The 21,268-nt window shown below is 42.9% G+C and overlaps 1 protein-coding gene across 1 annotated transcript in view; it reads right to left on the reverse strand.

Annotated features, from left to right (window-relative positions):
* The window catches only part of pafah1b3, a 69,331-nt gene extending 48,448 nt beyond the window's left edge, over positions 1-20,883 (reverse strand). The window contains exons 1-2 of the mRNA XM_034173989.1: positions 20,784-20,883; positions 20,433-20,526 (exon numbers count right to left, since the gene is read on the reverse strand). Of these exons, the coding sequence (XP_034029880.1) occupies positions 20,433-20,513 (81 nt within the window). The 5' untranslated portion in view covers positions 20,514-20,526; positions 20,784-20,883. The remainder of the gene's footprint in view (positions 1-20,432; positions 20,527-20,783) is intronic.
* Positions 20,884-21,268: the final 385 nt, after the last annotated feature.

A 21,268-nucleotide genomic window follows, 5' to 3' on the forward strand; every position in this document is an offset into this window, starting at 1 on the left:
CCCTTAATTCGCCCATGCTGCAACCAGGTTTTTTGACACAGAGGCCCGATCTGTGAAATACTGGTCAGTCACTATTAATAATTTCTTATGTGTCCGACCTCGTTCGTTGATCGTTAAAATTAATTAGTTAGTTCTAAATGCCATCAGAATTATTTATAGGAAAACATTCTATTTTTTATTTCTCAAACAAATGTTTGGGCCTGAAAACAGTTTGGTATTATTTTCCTACTAAGGTCTGAACTTTGAGAGTGTTTACACACGAGAGAAAAGTGAGAAAATGTTCATGCCTGACTGAGAAAGTGTATAAACTGTGTAGTGAGGGGTTTACAGCTTTGAAACGTCTATAATAATTGTAAAAAAATAACACTGACTACGTTGCGGTTTCGCGTATTACGGGCTATTTTTTAGAACGTAACTCCAGCGATAAATGAGGGACCACTGTAACACCTTTATTGATTATATACTACAAAACAATTGATACGGCAGCCGCTTTTGACGCTCTATTGGCACGCGTCGTGATTGGTGGAGTTCTTTTTCATTGCCGTCTTTCCGGCTTCCATGTCGTAAAATGAGGGTGTGTCTGAAGCGGAGTCCGAATATTTATGGGCGTGTTTATTATAATTACGATCGTTTCCACCTGCCACATTTATCAAGATCACGTCAGGCGTACACCAGAAATGCGCAGGTGCGCACTGCTTGATACATGTCATGCCGACTTTGGTGTATTTCAACTTTACGCCGTAAATTTACGCCACAAGTGCGCAACATTGATACATGAGGCCCAATGTGCCTGAGCTCATTTTGTTCCAGAGGTAAGCCTTCTGTACATATCCATACTCTTGTTCTTCTATACACTGGGGAGGTGATGGTTTAGTGGTTAAGGTGTTGGGCTTGAGTCCAGAAGATCATTGGTTCAAATCCCCGCCTGACTGGAAAATCACTAAGGGCCCTTGGGCAAGGCCTTTAATCCCCAATTACTTCTGGTGTGCAGTGAGCATCTTGTATGGCAGCACCCTGGCATCGGGGTGAATGTGAGGCATAATTGTAAAGCGCTTTGAGCATCTGATGCAGATGGAAAAGCGCTATATAAATGCAGTCCATTTACCATTTTGTTAAGAAATGGGAATCATAAAAGGACACGAACACAACTTACACGGTACTGTGCCCAAATAGTGCGGAGCTGGAAAGTATTCACAACACTTCATTTTTTCCACGTTTTGTTATGTTACAGCCTTATTCCAAAATGGCCACTCAAAATTCTACACACAATACCCCATAATGACAATGTGAAAAAGGTTATTTGTTTTGTTTTTTTTGGTTTTTAGGTTTTTGCAAATTTATTAAAAATAATAATAAAAAACCTAGGAAATGACATGTACATGAGTATTCACAACCTTTTCCATGAAGGTCAAAATTGAGCTCAGGTGAACCCTGTTTTTCACTGATCATCCTTCAGATGTTTTTACGGTTTAATTGGAGTCCACCAGGGGTAAATTCAGTTGATTGGACATGATTTGGAAAGGCACACGCCTGTGCCACAGTAGACAGTGCATGTCAGAGCACAAACCAAGCATGAAATCAAAGGAATTGTCTGTAAACCTCTGAGACAAAATTGTGAGGCACAAATCTGAGGAGGGATACAGAAACATTTCTGCTGCTTTGAAGGTCCCAATGAGCACAGTGGCCTCCATCATCAGATCCACCAGGACTCTTCCAAGAGCTGACTGTCCGTCTAAACTGAGCAATCAGGGGAGAAGGGCCTTAGGAAGAGAATTTTAGAAATATTTACATTGAGAAACCTGATTTACTTTTTGTATTTGAAATGCCATAAACAAATTAAATTGCATGAAATACCAAGGGGCTGAATACTTTTGCAAGCCACTGTATATTCATTTATTTATTTATTTTGCAAAAACCTCAAAAAACGTTTTCACATTGCCATTTTGGGGTATTGTGTGTGTACAGTTTTGAGGAAAAAAATAAGTTTCATCCATTCTAGAATAAGGCTGTAACATAAAAAATGTGGAAAAAGTGCAGTGCTGTGAATACTTTTGAGATGCAATGTATCTAATTAAAATCAAATTTCACTAATTGACTGACAAAATAATATACAGAAAGTTACCAGATCTGATTTCAGTGACCGTCTGTCATCTAACCCACGCTTGTTGCTATAAGGCTATAACACGGCAGCTCCAGAGTTGTGACTCATGGAATATGGATTATAACCAAATTGGTGAGTTTATATGTATTAATGTAAATTATATTTTTAACTTTATATATCATAAAACAACAGGAGGTAGGCTGCTGGGTGACAGTTTAATCAGCCAAATGAGCCAATACAAAAAATGTACAAACACAGAAAGTCCAAACCAAATGTGCACAGCTGTCATGTCCAGAAACAGCCACACAAATGCAGTGGGCAATTAAAGGATTTAACAAAGGCAAATGATGTGGACAAACTGAGAAGAGCAGCAGCTGAAACACTACAATGTAAATACATGTGCACAAGACTCATGCGTGACACCACGTGCAGTGTGTTTCAGGCATGAGGTGTCATCTGTGCGGTCCGTCAGATTTTTTTTTTTTTTTGGAAATGATTTTAACAGGTTATAGTTTGGGCTTGTGAGTTGTTTTACTTTTGCTCCTGTTCTCCAGCTGTGGGAAGCAGAAAAAAAAGAGGAGAGCCACCAGCTCTGACTGCGTAAGCTCACAGGCTTTACGTGGCATAAAATAGTCACAGATGTAACAAAACAGTCAGAATCCATTCTGAGTGTTCAGACAAAAACAGATTTGACAAAATGAGATTTGAATTGCATTTCATATTACACAAATATGCACATAAATCAGATTTTTACTGGCAGTCTGAACAAGGCCTTTGATACACCAGAACAATTCCAAAAGCAACTTTGTTTATTCCTATGTAATATAACCACAGACGTGTCTGCTACTTGTTGGATGGTCAGTGGATGCTGGCTGGATAATGGAAAATTACAAACAGTTGTGGTTCAGGCTACATTTAGTTTGTCGTCACTTGCTGAAACACGGGGCACGCTGTGTGTTCGTCTCTGCGCTCTGCCTTCATCATTTCTTTCTGCTGCTCCTGTTAGGGGTTGTCACAGCAGATCATTCGTTTCCATCTCACCGTGTCCTCTGTAACTTCCTCTGTCACACCAACCACCTGCATGTCCTCCATCACCACATCCATAACCCTCCTCCTGCCTGGTGGCTCTATCCTCATCATCCTTCTCCATATATAACCTGGGACCCTCCTCTGCACATGTACAAACCATCTCAATCTCGCTTCTCTGATTTTGTCTCCAAATCGTCCCAACTGAGCTGTCCCTCTGATATGTTTATTCCTAATCCTGTCCATCCTCGTCACTCCCAAAGAAAATTGCAACATCTTCAGCTCTGCCACCTCCAGCTTATCTTACTACTGTCTTGTAAACTTTCCCCTTCACTCTTGTTTATATTCTTCAGTCACAAATCACTCCTGACACCTTTCTCCACGCTGTCTGCACTCTCCTTCCCCTCTCTACCACACTCAACATTACTTTGGACAGATGACTCAAAGTATTTAAACTCATCTACTTTCACCACTTCAACTCCTTGTAATTGCACTATTCGACTGAGCTCCCTCTCTTTCACACACAAGTACTCAGTCTTGCTTCTACTGAATTACATTTCCTTTCTCTCCAGGGCAATTCCGGCGTCACTGACGTTACGAATTTTCGGACATTTAGCCCTATAGCTCCCAAGTTCCTCTACTTAGATTCTAGAGTTTTACAGTAAGAGACAATTTACCTTTACTTATTCTCACTGTATTACAAATTGATCACTGTTCCCACTGTGCTTAGTGCCAGGGCAGAAAAAGAGTGTGTTTACATTACATTACGAAAAAAGGACATCATGAAAAATTAAGCAACTTTATTCAAAGTTTCTCCTCAAACTATTGATGAGTTCAAACCAAGTATGATATTCATTTATACCCAACATACTGTAGAAGAATTTTTAGGTCCTTATTTGAACTATGATGAACTATCAAGTGTCCTGATCTGAACTGTATGTCCTCTGGCTGAACTAGCAGGTGTTCAACCCAAAAAAAAGGGGCTCTATTAGTCATTCGGTCTGTCAGGGGCTTTCCAAGGCCTTTTAGGTGCTTTCCCGCAGGCCATGTGCAGGGGGCCTCAGGCCAGCTGCACCTGTGGCCGAAGGTCTTTTAAAAAAATCAGTTGTAAATCCTTCAAGTTTTAATGGGAGCGTTTGTCACATTGAAATAATGGCCTAACACCTGCTTAGGGTTCACTAGAGGGACGCTTCCAATAGAAAACCATGTTTTGGGAATAAATAAATAAAAAAGTCGAAGGAGGAGCGATGCCCGCGGGTCTCCAATAAATAGATGAGCGCGGTCGTCACATATTCAGTCTCTCTAGAGGACTCAGTTTGTATAAGCTCTGTGTCGAAGGCTTAAATAAACTTAAAAACTCTGTGCATTTTATCTTGCTTAAGGCTGAATTATTCCAAAGTGTTGTGTCCTTTCCTTTTCTAGCAAATCACTTGCAATTAGTTTATGTTAGCTAAAAGAAGTCATCCTGAGACGACCAAAAGAAGGACCACGACAGAACTTGGCGAGCCAGCTTCAGGAGGGTCCAGGGGCATTCCGGCAGCCTGGGACGGTCCAGTTCATCCCTCCAGACCGTAAATAACAGTGATCACGACTAAAAGGTAAGCAGAAACCTTTTATAACTTCTGCACGATCTGGAGGAGTGAGTCGGGATTTCCGCCCAAGTTGACAGGTGATATTTTTAATTGCCTCTTACCCAAAAGAACCTGGACTAAGAAAATTGATAAGAGACTAAAAAAGATAAGATTGAAAAGTTATCAGGCCTTGTAGATAAAATGCTCAGAAGGTGTGTGTGTTCCCGGGAAAAAGAATGTCTGTGTGAGTGAAAGGTCAGGAATGTTCATGAACTCTGGTGCGGAAAAGAGTGCATGGAGAAATAACCTGGATGCTTGGGGAATAATTGGTGTTGAAATTCGTTACTAACGTGCCGGCTGATAGCATGCGCTGTAGGGGTTAATTTAGGGGAGTATACTGACAAATAGGTACAAGGTAATACAAGGTTATTTAAAGAAAAAGGAGACTGAAGTGAAATAAGTGAGAAAAAGAGTTTAACAGAGAATACGTGCAGAGGAAGCACAAGATAAGCGCCTGAGGGGGCGCAGTAGAAATACCGTACGTGTTAAAGAGATTTAAAGAGAAAAGTGCAAAGAAGCACAGCTGGCAGTAAGTAAAAAGAGCTCAATAAAGGACGTCATTTTTTAAGAAAAGAGAAAAACTATATAAAAAAAAATAAAATAAATAAATAAATAGAGAGTTAGTGCAGAATACATGAGAATTAATGAAGCAGAAAATAGTGCAGTAAGGCACCAAGGATACGCACGCGAGGCGCGGTAAGGCGTAGAAGTAAATGAAATATTGTACGCTCAAAGAGGGCTTGTTAAAAAATAATATATGAGTTGCTGGCAGCGCCGGAGAAGCTGTCTAACGTGAAGAAGAGATACATACTTAAACAGAACACATTGGTGTTAAGTGATTAAAAAGGTTGTTTAAAGCCGCGGAGTGAAAAGTGGCAGAAGTCTAGATAGAGATATATAGAAATTTGTTTTAAATAATTTTTGTGTATAAAGCTTTTGAAGATTGTTGAGTGGGAGAGCGGAGAGTAAGCGGGGAGTTACAGGCAAGCTGTGAGGGCTTGCAGGCTGGCTGACATACAAGATTAATGTGAAAGAGAGGAGGAGGTGTTTAGACCCAACAGAAGGACTTGGGAGGTGCACGACAGGCAAAGAGGAAAAGTGAGAAACAGAGACAGTGGGGAAAAAAGACAGGAGAAGAGACTGCTATGTAAATACAGAGAAGGTAGATATTACTTCAAAGAAAGAAAACTTGAAGGAAAAATAGAAAGTCGGGAGCAAAGACATTAGGAAGTGTTAGGGTTGTAAGAGGATTAAATAAATAAAGTTGGTTATAAATCAAAAGAGTTAAAGCTTAGATTATAGTGAAAAAGCTGACAGACTGATCAATGCTTGGGACAGTCATTGATGGGAGACTTAAGTGATGATGAAATAATACTCCCAGAACATTACTTGACTGACAGAGACATCGAAACCCATGGAATCAGGACACATTTTTGGCTGGAAAGGACCTATTTTGACAGGGTAGGAGCAGAACATTGGCAGGACGAACAAGAGATCAATCAGAAATTATGGCAGATTACTAAGGTAATCAATCTGAAGCAAAAGAAAGAACAATTCCCTCTAATTAATTGGGAGCTGCTGATAAGACGTCTGTGGCATCAGGGTTTAACCCCGTGGCTGGAGCTGCTTTGTGCTGATCCTAATAAAGAAATTAGCATACCATTAAATCATTTAATAACACTGCCAACCGATCCAGGTGAAGAACTGTTTCCTAGGTTGACTCTGACTGTGGTCTCAAGGAAGGTTCGGTGGGAAACAGGTAAATTTTCATATTTAGTTAAAGAAAAAGAAGACGGGCATAACAGTTGGAAATTTAATCCTTTTAAGGGTTTAAAATACAAAACAGGTGTTACAGCCGGCAAGTTATTGGTCTGGATCAGGACAGCCCCTGAGGGACTACCAGAGCACCATAGAAACACCTCACATAGCGTTTGTCAGGGTTACATGGGTAACTCTCAAGGTCAAGGTCGGGAAAGTACCCCGCTAGACTTAGTACTAAGAAAATATCCAGGAAAACGCACTAAGGCCAACCAATGTATGAGAAAGTGGCACAAAGGTCACATGGGGGCAGGCAATGGCCTTTGGAGGGATCATTTGATCCGGTGATGTGTGAAGCAGTTGCGGTAGAAATACAGAAAAAAGAAATTAAAGATCAGCAGAAGAACGTGAATAACAACAAAAAACGCACTGAAGAAAATAAGTCTTGGCCTTGTTCAAGCAGGAAGCACAAAGGCTACAGCAGAAAAGAGAAAAAAAATGGCAGAGGAAAAATCCAAAGAGACCAAAACCAGTGCACCGAGCTGGGAAGCAGAGCCACCCCCATACAAACGTCATGATATGGGAAAGACAGCTGGACAGTTTGTATTAGGCACTCGTGAAGAGGACCAAGGCATGGATGTGGAGGGCAAATTCACACTGACACTAAAAGCTTGAGAGCCACAAGGAGACAGGTCCTCGATCTGTCAAATGGATCATACAAGGTCTCCAAGTCCAGAAGTAAGTGGTTTCCCATGACGACCAGTAGGGGGAGCCACATATAACAGTAACACTGAAGTAGAAGAAGATAGAGAGAAAGACCTGAAGTCTCCACCTGCGCCCCGAGGTCCACTGAAAACCGTCCCCTCCCACCATAAGTCAGCCAACTGGACCTTCTCAGGCTATAAAGGTTCCAAAGAGTGGCACAAGAGCTTCTGTGACACACTGGATCTAGCCAGAAAGATAATGAAGAACTAGCTGAGCAACTTCGGCTAGCGGAGGAAAGAATACAAAGACATAGGGACGCCGAGGAAAGAAGAATATTACAACAATCGACGCCCAATCGAGGGAATCACATTATAGAGCCGCCCACCCGGAAGATTTCTGGTGAGGTCGTCATTGAGCGTGCAAGAGAAGCCCGACTCAGGCAAAGACAACAATGTGTAGCCAAAAATATAAGGGCTTTAGAACAGGATATAACCAACTGGATGGACCGCCTGGAACCAGTCAGTTGCACTCGGTCTGGAAGACAGTATGGAGCCACCACAGAAGAAGAGGAGGACGAAGACCTCATATGCCCATTGGTGGTCAGAAATGGTCATCATGTGTATACCCCATGGAGCTGGACAGACATGGTGGGGCTGGCCAACAGGCGGCCAGACATCACCCAAGGAGCTGGGAGATGGATAACTGCCTTAGAAGAAGGCACTGCTGGGGTAACCTTGTCTTTAGGTGACATAAAAGCCTTGTTAATGCATGTAATGGGAAAACATGACACTGAAGAATTAGCAGGAAAGGTTGGACTAACACAGATGATGGGCACTAATCAACATGATGAAGTCCCCTTTAATCGCTACAGAAACTCCATGTGGGAAGGACTGAGAAGAAAGTACCCTGAGGTCTTGGATCCCTCTAAATTGGATGATGAGGAGTGGACACCTGAAGAGTGCCCAAAGAAGTTCCTGCACCGATTCCAGAAGAGATGGGCGGAGGAAACAGGAAATGCATGGAACCATTCTCCAGCAACTGAAATCCTGTTTAAAATAACTGTAAAAAAAGGCTCTACCAGATGAGGTTCAGAAAGCCCTAGATGGAGTCGTGGGACTATCGAAAATGAATTGGGCTTTATACTCTGAGCATATTTGTCACCATCTTGAAATCTACAAGAAAGAAAAACAAAAAGAAGAAGATGCAGCAAAATCCCTGACGAAAAAAATTGGTGCAGATGCAGTTGGGAGAACTAACCAAAGGCAAGAAAGAAAAAACAAAGACCCAGGCACCAATGATGACCCCTGTTCCTTCTGAGCCGGCAAGCACAGGCCCTATGGCAAACACTGCTGCCACCATACAGGCACCTGTGGTAACAGCCACACAGAGCCCCCAAGGAGCAGCAGGAAGCACTCCTACAGGAGAAGTCTCAGCACCAGTGGAGCATCACTATCACTACCATAGCACTGGCACACCCGGAAATGGACCCACCTACAGTCATGGGTGGAGAGGAGAGTCACGGAACTTTCAAGGTCAAAGAGGAGGGTGGCGAAGAGGATCTCACCAACCTTCATTTGGAAGCAGATTCCAAAACTCAGCTCCCAGGAACAGTCAAGCGGGACCGCCTATGGGACCAACACCCCCAATAGGGGATCAACCCTCTAATGAGTGTTGGAGCTGTGGACAACCTGGACATCGAATGAGAAATTATCCAGCCCGACCTTGGGTTGGACCCTCTGCCTATTGGCAATAGGGGGGCCTAGAGAAGACAGAGGGGGAAACGGTGGCATTGGCTATTTCTATGATACCTAAGGAAGAGCCAACCGTCACCGTTAATATACAAAACAGAGATTTCCCTTTCATGGTGGATACAGGGGCAACATACTCTTGCATAGGGAAAATGGGCGCTCATCTCCCCCTCTCTGGGTCTGTAATTAAGACCATCGGCTTCTCTGGGAAAACTCAAATAATACCTTTTACACACCCACTTCCTGTAACAATTGCAGGAAAAACAATTGAAGCACCCGTTATACTCACAAAATACACCTGTGAATTTGCTGGGAAGAGACATTTTATGTAAGCTACAAACCCAGATAGTGTGTACCCATCAAGGACTGCAAATACACTTTCCTGACGAAGCACTCACCAACATTATGGTGCTTATAGACATGGAAAACAAGGTCCGACCTGTGCAACCCATGGTATACTGGCTGAAGTTACAATCAGAAAATTCAAATCTCCAACTGGAATGGCAAAAATGGAAGCCCTGAGCAGAACAACACTATGCAGCAGTATATACACCTAGTTTACCTTTACATGTCACCCTGATGTTCGATGCCAAACAAGAACAGACTGACTATGCATGCTGCTGGGATGCATTGATGAATCAACAGCTGTTTCACATAACCACCACAGAAATTTATTTAGGCCCCCAAGGGGCCGCAGCTTCTGTCAAGCTAACTTCAGCTGAACAACAATGATATCAAGTGCCGAATGCCATGCCTCATGTGACCCTTTTAGTCTCAGAAAAGTACGAATCCCATGACCTAGGTCCAATGGTAAAGACAGCCTCAGAAGTTGAAGAATGGCAAAACATGGAAAGTCCACAAGTACATCTGTCAAAAGACCAGCAGTTTATACGAATTAACTTAAAAGTAAATGATGAGGCTATAGCTCAAAAAGTGGAGCTCAATCCTAGACCAGAGGGACAGATGGTGTTATCGGCCCAACAAGAGAAATTGTTAGAGCAAATACCACCAGTGGTGTGGTCCAAAAGCAAAACAGATGTAGGACTAGTAAAACAGCCTTACCAGTAAAAATAAAAGTAAAACCGGGAGCAAAACTGCCTCACCAAAGGCAGTATCCATTAAAACCTCAGGCTATTGAAGGCATAAAACCAGTAATTAAGGGACTAATGGCAGCTGGAGTTTTAATAAAACTGCAAGCCCCTGCAATACTCCTATCTATCCTATCCCTAAAAACATACCAAAGAGTATCGGCTGGTACATGATCTGCGTCCTATCAATGCAATAATAGAAATGGATGCACCTATAGTACCTGATCCGCATACTATACTATCAAGCATCCCTGCTGGAGCAAAATGGTACACAGTAATAGATCTGTGTTCAGCCTATTTCAGTGTGCCTGTGCACCCAGACTCACAACATTTGTTTGCATTCACATTTCTGGGACAACAGCTAACGTATACACGGCTACCTCAGGGACTGAACCTGTCCCCAGCCATCTTTAACAAAGTCCTGGCTGAAGATTTACAACACCTTGACATACCCAGTACATTGATGCAATATATGGATGATCTCCTTATTGCATCAGAGACTCAAGAACAGTGTGAAAAAGATTCATTAATTGTATTGCATGCATTGGCAGATGGAGGTCATAAAGTAAGTAAGGACAAATTGCAGTTCTGCAAACAACAAGTAGAATACTTGGGAAGACAGTTGTGTGGGACCATGCAATGTATAGCCCCAAGCCAAGTGAAGGCTATAATCAAGGCTCCCAAACCCCAAACAGTGGGACAGATGCTTTCATTCCTTGGGATGGCAGGGTACAGTCGGCCGTGGATTTGTGATTATGCTATAAAAACTGCACCTTTGCGTGCCATGATTAGAGCAGTGGGGCAAACAAGCAATGTAGCTCTCCTCGTCTGGACAGATGAGGCAACGGGAGCTTTTGAGGCCCTAAAAACAGACATGCAATCTGCTCCCGCGTTAGGTAACCCAGATTATGGGAAACCTTTCCATTTGTATGTTACTGAAAAAGCTGGTTATGCTTGTGCTGTACTAATGCAGGAAACAAATGAAGGAAAACAACCATTGGCCTATTATACTACAAAGCTTGACAACATTGAAACAGGATTGCCACCATGCTATCAGGGTCTAGCAGCAGCTGCCTTTGCATTTCAAAAGCATCATCCATAATCATGGGACATGCAGTAACGTTGTACACGTCGCATCAGTTACATGCCCTGCTAACCAGTCAACGTTTTGTCTTAACACAAGCTAGACGCACTGGATATGAAGTTGTGTTGTCCGCTCCAGAAATAACAATACAACGTTGTCACATGGTGAATCCCGCCACCAAATTGACCACACCGTTAGATGGTACTCCACATAACTGTGTGGCAGAGACAGAGAAATTTTTGAGAGCCAGAGAACATTTGTATAATCACGCCATAGATGCAGATCTAACCCTGTTCGTGGACGGCTCATGCTTTCGGGATGCCGCGGGATTGCATGCAGGTATGGGGATTGTTAAACTAAACACGGATGGCGAGACCTTTGAATTACTGGAGTCCCAAGGAATTGATCAGCCTTGTTCAGCCCAACTGGCAGAAATCAAAGCCTTAACTATGGCTTGCCAGATAGCTAAAGATCAACGTGTTAATATCTACACAGACTCAGCCTACGCTTATGGCGTATGTCATGTACATGCAAACATTTGGAAACAAAGGGGATTCCTGAGAGCAGATGGCACCCCTGTCACTCATGGAGAAGCAATTTCCCAACTGTTACAAGCTCTCCAATTACCGTCTGAGGTAGCCATCATTAAATGTGCAGGTCATCAAAAGAATAATAACATCATAGCTCAAGGTAACAACCTAGCAGATGACGCAGCTCGCAAAGGAGCACAAGGGGAAAATATGTTTCCCCTACTAACCATCCAAGATTGTGCCCCACTGGTTTCACTTGACGCACTGATAGTGGCTCAAAGTAGGGCCAGTGGAGAAGAAAAACGAATGTGGGTTAAACGAGGCGCTATTGAGACACGCAGTCAGGGGCCAGCAGACAAGCTGTGGCGTAGTAGTCATGGACATTTTGTGTTACCCATCAATTTATTACGACATGCAATCATTTGGGCCCACGGACCCGATCATTGTTCGCGAGTCCAAATTATGAACAAACTAAAAGCTGTCTGGTGGTCACCATATATGGCAGCTACAGTGGACCGTTTGTTGAATGAGTGTGAGGTATGTGCACAGTACAATGTCCGGAAATCATTCACAGCCCCTTTAGCCCACATTCCGGTCCCTGATGGGCCATTCAGACATCTTATGATGGATTTCATAGACATGGGAGCTGAAAACCGAGTTAAACGAATGAGATATGTTTTGGTAGTGATATGCAGGTTCAGCCGATGGATTGAGGCAGTAGCCTCTGCAAATCAAGACCATAAAACGGTAGCCAAATTCTTGTGCCGAGACGTCTTTCCAAGATTTGGCATTCCAGATACTATCTCATCTGACAACGGTAGGGCTTTTGTAGCCAAGGTTACACAAGAAACATTCAAACAATTGGGTATCAAACAGAAGTTTGGGTGTGTTTATCACCCTCAATCAAATGGGGCGGTGGAACGGGCTAATGGCATTTTAAAGAACAAACTAGCAAAAATCATAGCAGACAGCAATGGCAAACTAACCTGGCTGGATGCGTTGCCGCTTGCTTTATTGTCAATGCGCTCACAAACTAACCGACTAACCCATTTGACACCATTTGAAGCTCTTACAGGTCGACCGATGCCTATTCCATACCTGAGAGGACCCTACGAAGGACCATCGCTGGAGCAGCTACAAGACGAATGGCATAATTATCTGAGACAGTTAACCCAAATACACAAAACTATCTTTTTGCAGGTAAAAGGTGCTACAGAAGACAGAGAAGCAGAGATTCCACTTGAAAATCAGAGCATCCAGCCTGGTGATCTGGTTTACGTCAAAGTGTTCAAAAAGAAGTGGGACAGGCCCCGCCGAGAAGGTCCTTTTAAAGTTATTCTTGCCTCACGTACAGCAGTCAAAGTAGACGGTAAGGACACTTGGTTTCATTTAAACCACTGCTGTAGGGTTGGTGGCCCAGCGCCCCTGCGGCCTCGGCAAGCTCGTCTTGGCAGAGCCGCCGGGCCAAGGGGGGAAGCAAGAGAAGCCAGAGACCCTACAGCAGCACCGAGGGACAGCCATGCCTCCCTGCAGCCAGAAGCAGCACAGAGGGAAGGCCACGCCTCCCTGCAGCCAGGCGAACACCGGCCAAGGTGCTTACAGAGACTGATTGAACAAAGACGACGCACAGCTTCAGAGAGTAGTGGATCCCTGCCAGATAGAGCAGCGACAGACTCAGAGGCAGACTCAGAAACAACTGGAGGCGCAGGCCAACAGACAGACAGAGATACAGACCGACAGATAGACAGGCCACAGGAGACATCAGACTCTGACAGCAACTCAGTAGATTTACCAACAGAAGAACCACAGGAAGTACAACCCAGACAAAGCACAGATACACCACACATCCCTAGTGACAGCTCATCTAGCGACGGCTCACTCAGTAGCACATCTAGTAGCACATCTCACCAGTCACCAGAACAATGATTAAGGAATTATTCAAGGGATTGACAATACTACTGGTGGTTAGTATGGGAGAAAATAGACATCCAAAACATACAACGGACTGTGCCGTGGCCATGGCCGCAATAGCAACTAACAAGGCATTCTAAACACAGGAAAAACATATAATTTGGTATACATTAAATCAAAAGCCTACAAGAACATAGGAATACAGGGAAAGCTGGGGGATTACATATTAGGCGAAGCCATTAGCATCAAATGTGAAGAGGAGGGAACACTCAACATAGAGGTAATTTGTGATAAAAGAGGATGCAGGGAAACCAAGCAAGACGTAATTGTTACAGTACATGAAGCCACAAAATGGGTAAAAATCAAACCAAGGAAAAAGAGGACAATTAGAAGCCTAGAAACAAGCAGTCACTTAGGGAGATGGGATCCCAGTACAGACCTAGCCCGCACACAAGGGTTGAAGACCAATTTATTTTACCAATGGTTGAAATTTTCGGCTAGGCAGATCAGTGAAAAGCCTTGCATAGCCTGTCACCGGAAGGGTGTGATACCTCAGGCTAAACCCCTACCTGATATCAACAACTGTTATAGGAGCCCCCAACATAACTCAGACCAAGCAGAATGCTATACACAATGTGTTATGAAAATGGCAGTAGGTGATGAAAAATATGCTGCCGACAGTAAACTTTGTCCAGTGCCCCTAAGTACAGAAGGAACCGTTCCACCTATGATTAAAATAGAGAAAGGGATGATACACCCATTCTGTATAGCTAAAGGCTTAGTAGCACAATACATAAGCGATTGGCAGGTAGGGACGACCCAGTCAAAACACCACATACAGTGTATGCAAAAGCAGCAAGAATATAAACCGGCCAAAGCATCATGGAACATTACCGTATGTCACACCCTGCCAGGAGCAGGCATACAGTGTGAACAAATAGTACCGGCCACAGGGGGGTCTGTAATTGGACTGAATCTCACCCATGCTTCATGGGTATCTACTCCAAATTTAGCTAAGGGAACGGTACCCTTGGCTGACATCTTTTGGATATGCGGACAAAAAAGGAAACTCCTGTCATCGCTGCCCCCTAATTGGAAAGGCCTTTGTGCTCCCGTGATGCTCACAGGAGCAATAACAGTAATTGAAATGCCAAATTCAATACAACCCATGCCACAGGAACTTCGTAAGAGGAATAATGACACTTAAAACAGACTACAACGTCACAGTAAGAAACGGGATATCAGAAGGGATACCCCGACAATTAGAAGCCATAGACAGTAGCAGAGTTAAAGCAGATGAAGACGGGGATAAATGGGGATGGGCATTGGCTCTGTTCGGGGTTACTCCAAAAGTCCGTTCTAGGTTCCAGGAGGTGCAGTGGATTAATTACTTGTGGTATAATCAACAAAGATATTTGAATTGGACATTGGCAGCTGTAGGAGCATTAACCGAACTGCACGCCACCTCGCTAATGACAATGCAAAATAGATTAGCTATCGAGATGATGATGGCTGATGAACAAGGAGTTTGTATTATGATCAAAGCCACCGAATGTTGCACAGCTATTCCCATGCGTACAGGGGAAGACAGAAATTTGACAGAGCTCTTAATCACACTTGAAGAGATGCAACAGGAACTATTAAGTAACTCCATAGGAGGGAGAAATGAAACTGACGATTCTGGATACATTGTAGGGAATGGAATGAATATTGGCCCACTATTTTCACTGTTTGGGGCTCTAAGGAGAGGGTGGATATCATGGAAAGACTGGTTATCAGATAGGTGTAGTCTTGGCACTAACAGGGGTGGCGGTCTTGCTGGTAATATGTTGTGGTATTCCCTTGATAAAATTTCTGGTCAATAAGTTGATTTCATCCGCAGTAGGACAGCTCCCACTGTTAGCCGTCCGAGCCCTAGAAGAAAGCACAAACGAAATAGACAGAGAACCAGAATATATGGAAATGGATGAAATACCAATTATCCTCCCCGACAGCCCCCCGCTACCTAATATTGTGGCGTATACCCCAGATAGGGAGGACTGGGATGGACCATGCTTGGTGATATTGTAGACGAGGAAGAAGACATGCACGCACATTTACATTCACACACATGCACCCACAACAATGAGGGATAGGATAGACAGTATCTGAAAGAATGACATGGAGCTGTAATAATGAACGTATATGTATATTAATAGGACACAGGAGTATGGCTGAGAGACCAGACTCCCCTGATCAGGGACTCATGCCTGATCTGCCTCTATCAAGTCTGATTGGACTCTCAGAACTGTTTGGAGAAGAGGATATACTGGAGGGACGGTCGAGCCATGATTGGTCGCCACAGCCGCCATCCATCCAGCAGCTAAACCAGTTGGCAACAGAAAGATCCTCATCGTTCCAGCACCTGGCGATGACGGCTTCACAGAATCTGCCTACAGCAAGAGTCGGCCCGAGGACTCCACCATCATCTGAAGGACCCTTTGGCCACGGGAACACACCCCTTCCGCAGATGCCATGGAGACAGTCACATGTGCCAGTGGCAACGATACCCTCCAGGGGAGGCAGCCAAGGTCAGCCATATGCAGCAACCGCCCGAGTGCATCCTAGACCCAATTCACTGCTAGGACCTGTCCCCAGCTTTCCACCCCCAAGGCAGGAGAGATATTCCGATCAGCCCAGTACCTCTGGAGGAGGATCAGCAGGGGTGGACCTTAGCCGAACTCACCGACCAGGACAGAGGGGAGCTTTGTACAGGCTGCTAAATGCCCAGAGTGTCCCAACCACTTGCCCGAGCGACATCAGCAATACTCCCCCCACACACGAGATGCCTTCCCCCTTGTACTTCCTGTCCCCTGGACTGCACAACCTTAATCTGGTCATGGTCACCCCACAGGACATGGCAATCTTGGTTCGAGAGCTTTGTCTTCCACAAGAGTCTGCTCCAAAAACCTTGGAGCAGCTCCTGCCCCTCACAAATCACATTCCCCATGGACTATTTGAGGAACTCATGCCACAACTGAGTCAGACAGCTGCATACCTGTTAAGGATACACCGTGACAATGCCAACATCTCTTGTGCTCAAGAGGGCCTCCATACTCAACTGTGTGGTCTTCAGTCTAGTATGGACATGCTAGCCAGCATGATGGAGCATATGGAGAGGGAACACCTAGGGCTGGCCACCACCACCCTGAATGTGGGCAAGAATTCTCTGGGGGCCCTGTACAACCTGGCCAAGCAGCACAAGGAGCTGGAAAGATCCATCAGAGAACTGCGCGACTGTCTGAAAGCCAGAATTCCTGATCCTTCCCCCACTACCCCTGAAAGGCCAACCTCCCCATATTCCCCAACTTCTCCCAAAACTTCAGACGCTGAGTAAATGCTAAGGAGCGCGGACTGACGTAATGGCACTGAAAACGGACGATGATCTTGGTTCTTGAGTTTGAATTGCGGACTGGTTTCAGAAATCTGAGTGTAAATAAAAACAAAGAAGGATATATGTTAGTAACGAAGGTCGGGTAAATGTCTGTCCTTACCATCATCTGCGTAACACAAATAAAGCTAAATGCATACACATAGATATCACATTGCAAAGTTATAAAAAGGGGACCCTTACACGGCGTGTTTGGAGATTTAGTAGTAAAAATGCACCATAGGGACCCCTTTTTTTTTTTCTTAAATTATAGCATGCCTCAAGAGGCATGCATCGCCTAAATTTGGCGTCTGGCCAAAAAGGGCATTAGAAAACAAGCTGAAAAAGACGAAAAACAAAGTGGAAAATGTTGAGAAATGGCCTATAATGAAAACCATTATATGATTGATTAAGGCAAATGCCTTAAGGACGGACATGAAGGGAAACCATTTATTGTGTTTATCATTTAACTAGATATAGCTGCGCTAACCTTAGAATAGTTTCTTGATTGGTTGACTAAATAGTGGTAACATAGGGGTTATTTGATGCATTTAAGTAATAAATGTGTGACGCTTTAACAAAATAATATGTAGAACCAAGTATAATGGGTTGGAGCCTCTGGTTGAGTGAGACAATAGATGCCAGAAGATGATTGGTTGCACTAATGCCAATGTAATGCCTTTACTTTGCCATGATTAAGAGGTTGATGTAACTTGTTTTATGTGGCCATTTTAAGTGCCTTGAATTACACCAAAACTCAATGTTTGAATGTCACCTTGCGTTGATATAATCCAGCTAATTGATCACCTTGTGCTTTAGTATATAGGTTCACCTGCACTTAAATATATTTACCGTGTGAAGTATCACTTATATTCATATCCGCACCAGAGTTATCAGTAAGTCGAGTGATGTTTTTCTTTTTTTTATTATTGCAATACACAAATGAGGATGTCTTGTCAGTAAACAACCCAAGAGTATAGTTGATGTAATGGGACTCTTTCGAGTCCCAGAGGAGGGACTGTAGAAGAATTTTTAGGTCCTTATTTGAACTATGATGAACTATCAAGTGTCCTGATCTGAACTGTATGTCCTCTGGCTGAACTAGCAGGTGTTCAACCCCCCAAAAAAAGGGGCTCTATTAGTCATTCGGTCTGTCAGGGGCTTTCCAAGGCCTTTTAGGTGCTTTCCCGCAGGCCACGTGCAGGGGGCCTCAGGCCAGCTGCACCTGTGGCCGAAGGTCTTTTAAAAAAATCAGTTGTAAATCCTTCAAGTTTTAATGGGAGCGTTTGTCACATTGAAATAATGGCCTAACACCTGCTTAGGGTTCACTAGAGGACGCTTCCAATAGAAAACCATGTTTTGGGAATAAAATAAATAAAAAAGTCGAAGGAGGAGCGATGCCCGCGGGTCTCCAATAAATAGATGAGCGCGGTCGTCACATATTCAGTCTCTCTAGAGGACTCAGTTTGTATAAGCTCTGTGTCGAAGGCTTAAATAAACTTAAAAACTCTGTGCATTTTATCTTGCTTAAGGCTGAATTATTCCAAAGTGTTGTGTCCTTTTCTAGCAAATCACTTGCAATTAGTTTATGTTAGCTAAAAGAAGTCATCCTGAGACGACCAAAAGAAGGACCACGACAATACTGACAAAATCATCCACAATACTTTAATTCAAAATTAATGATTTCTGAACTTGGTACGAATGGAAAATTGCGTCACTGACGTTACGGGTCACTGACGTTACGGATTCTTGACCTCTAAACATCTAAAGAGTGCATGAAAACTATCAGGTATTATGTGCCATACCTTATACTGTGGCTTTATTGAAGTATAAAGAACTATATGAAGTTGATTTTAGCCACATTTATGATGAGAATATGATAATTAAACAAATATGTTTGACAGTTGACAAATATGTTTGATAGTGATATATACGTCTATTTGCATGTATCAAACTACTAAATCATCAATCATATAAATTGAAGTAATCTGAAGTCATGCAGGTCGGACCAACCCGGACCAAATTTAGACTGTTTGCACAGATGCTGGCATATCTTTGAGCAGTCTGCTCAAGTAAGCAATCAAAGTCTCTTTGGTGAGTCAGATTATCGGATGTGATAACTTTAGCATGAAGTTCGCCCGAGTAGTACAGTGCAGCTGTAAACAGGCTAAACTGCTGCTGTTTCCAATGTGCTGCCATCTTGTGTTGATGAAGATAATTATCCATTGTCTCAACAGTCACTCCTCTTAACCATCAAAGTTTTAGTGTCACTGACGTTACGAACTTTACACCCTCATAACGTCCTACATAAAACTCATAGAGCTTGAAACAAGTACTCAACAGGCTTCTCCCAGTGCCTAGTAGGAGAAATTAATAGGTCACATTAATATCTCCAAAGGCATTTTTGCAGCATAAACATAGAACCTTTTTAGTCACTGACGTTACATATTTTACTTCAATGCCAGGAAATACATTTTCAGAAAAAACGACAAATATCTGGTATTGAATGTTTGTGAAATCATTAGACAAGGCCTTGAACCTTTCAGTAAGCATAAAACACTTTAAATTACTGCTGTCTTTAAGTGTTAGGGTCTGAGTAGATAAACCCTTTATTTCAATTTTATTTTTGTACTTTTCAATTGCATGATGATCTGCTGAAAAAACAAAAAAAAAACAAAACACATATTGAAATAAATTCATCTCCATGAATAAATGAGGTATAGACCTTAGACGTATCATCCCAACTGATGCCAGTCAAATACTGATGACTTTTACATTTTTTCATTTGTCCACTTCGGCGTGGAATTGCCCTCCAGAGCATATCTCCACCTTTTCAGGCTGGACTCAACCTGCTCTCTACTCTCACTATAGAACACAATGCCATCTGTAAACATCATAGTCCATGGCGTGCTCAGGCTTCATTCTCCCTACACAGGCTATGCATGCTCTCAACCATGCACTGCCTTTTTACCTACTTATGCATTAACTGTGACGTACATAAGAAGCAGAAGCACTGGCAGAGTATTATTTTTCTGAGGTCCAAAACAGCTCTTCTGGGTCATTATAGAAACCCTATGGGTGACATCACGGAGAGTTTGTCCAGTATATGTAGCCTGTGGTTTATGGACACAATAACTCAAAAAGTGAAAGATGAATTTAGAGGAAATTTTGTGGGGATATGGTCCTTGAGTCAGGGATGAGTTCGTTACAATTTGAGGTAGATATGGAGAGCTGATTCAAAATTGTTTTACTTTGTTTTCCTTTTATATCTTCGGATATTAAACTTTTGTGATATCACAAAGATCTACATGCATGCTGCACAAGACATAGCTTGAGATGGTGGCGGTAATAATGAACAATTATTCCTACTGAAATTAAGTGCACTTTAAATTTTCAGCTGCTCTTGCAGTTCTTGAAATAAATGGAAGTTATGTGACACACCATAGACATCCACCGACAATCTCCATGGACGTCCTCACAACTCGTAGGTATGGCAGCTGGGTTCCAGTCTCCTGCACTCATCTTGTGTTTCTCTCTGGAAACGGAAAGCAATAACGTGTATTTAAGTGGCCTGATACTACTCAAAGCTTCGCTGCAGCTATAAAATGTGCTAGCTAGCGTGCTAAACAACAGCTAGGTGAAGTTAAAACCGTGAAATAAATAGTATCTTCTAACACAAATTTGATTATGAACGTGAAGCGTGTTATATGGCGCTTATGCTTAATAATATAGACGGCATATAATTTACTTGACTTAAAGAAAACAACAAATGATGTAAAAAATAAAAAATACCGTTGTCATATGGTTTTCCAATTCAGTTCCTGATAGCCAGACTTGAATGTACCATTTGCTTCGTGGGTTAATATGCTAATAACATATATATTGACGTATTTCCTGTTCGGATGTTTTATTGTCATCCTGTGTTTTAATATAAATGAAAAATATGTAATCTAAAACAAGATGATAGGTAAAACGCCCTTCAAATGCAGAACAATATATATAAAGAAAGAACAAATCGTACCTCCCCGTCAGGGTAAGTGGACTCGTCCTCCACCTGGCGTTCGAGGAAGTCAGTGCTGCGCTCCCTGCGGCATGTTGCTGAGCAACGTGACATGATCGTGTTGGAAGGAATGAGGTTTTTTTTGGTGAGTAACGTTTTATTCACACCGGGAATTTAAAAACAAAAAATAAAAAAGAGCAAATTAGTTTCCTACAAAGTAACTGGTTAAGTGAGACATAAATGTTTTAATTCCAGAAGTCACCAGCTCACAGTTGAC

Source organism: Thalassophryne amazonica, chromosome 7 (assembly GCF_902500255.1).
Source record: "Thalassophryne amazonica chromosome 7, fThaAma1.1, whole genome shotgun sequence".
Classification (NCBI taxonomy): domain Eukaryota; kingdom Metazoa; phylum Chordata; class Actinopteri; order Batrachoidiformes; family Batrachoididae; genus Thalassophryne; species Thalassophryne amazonica.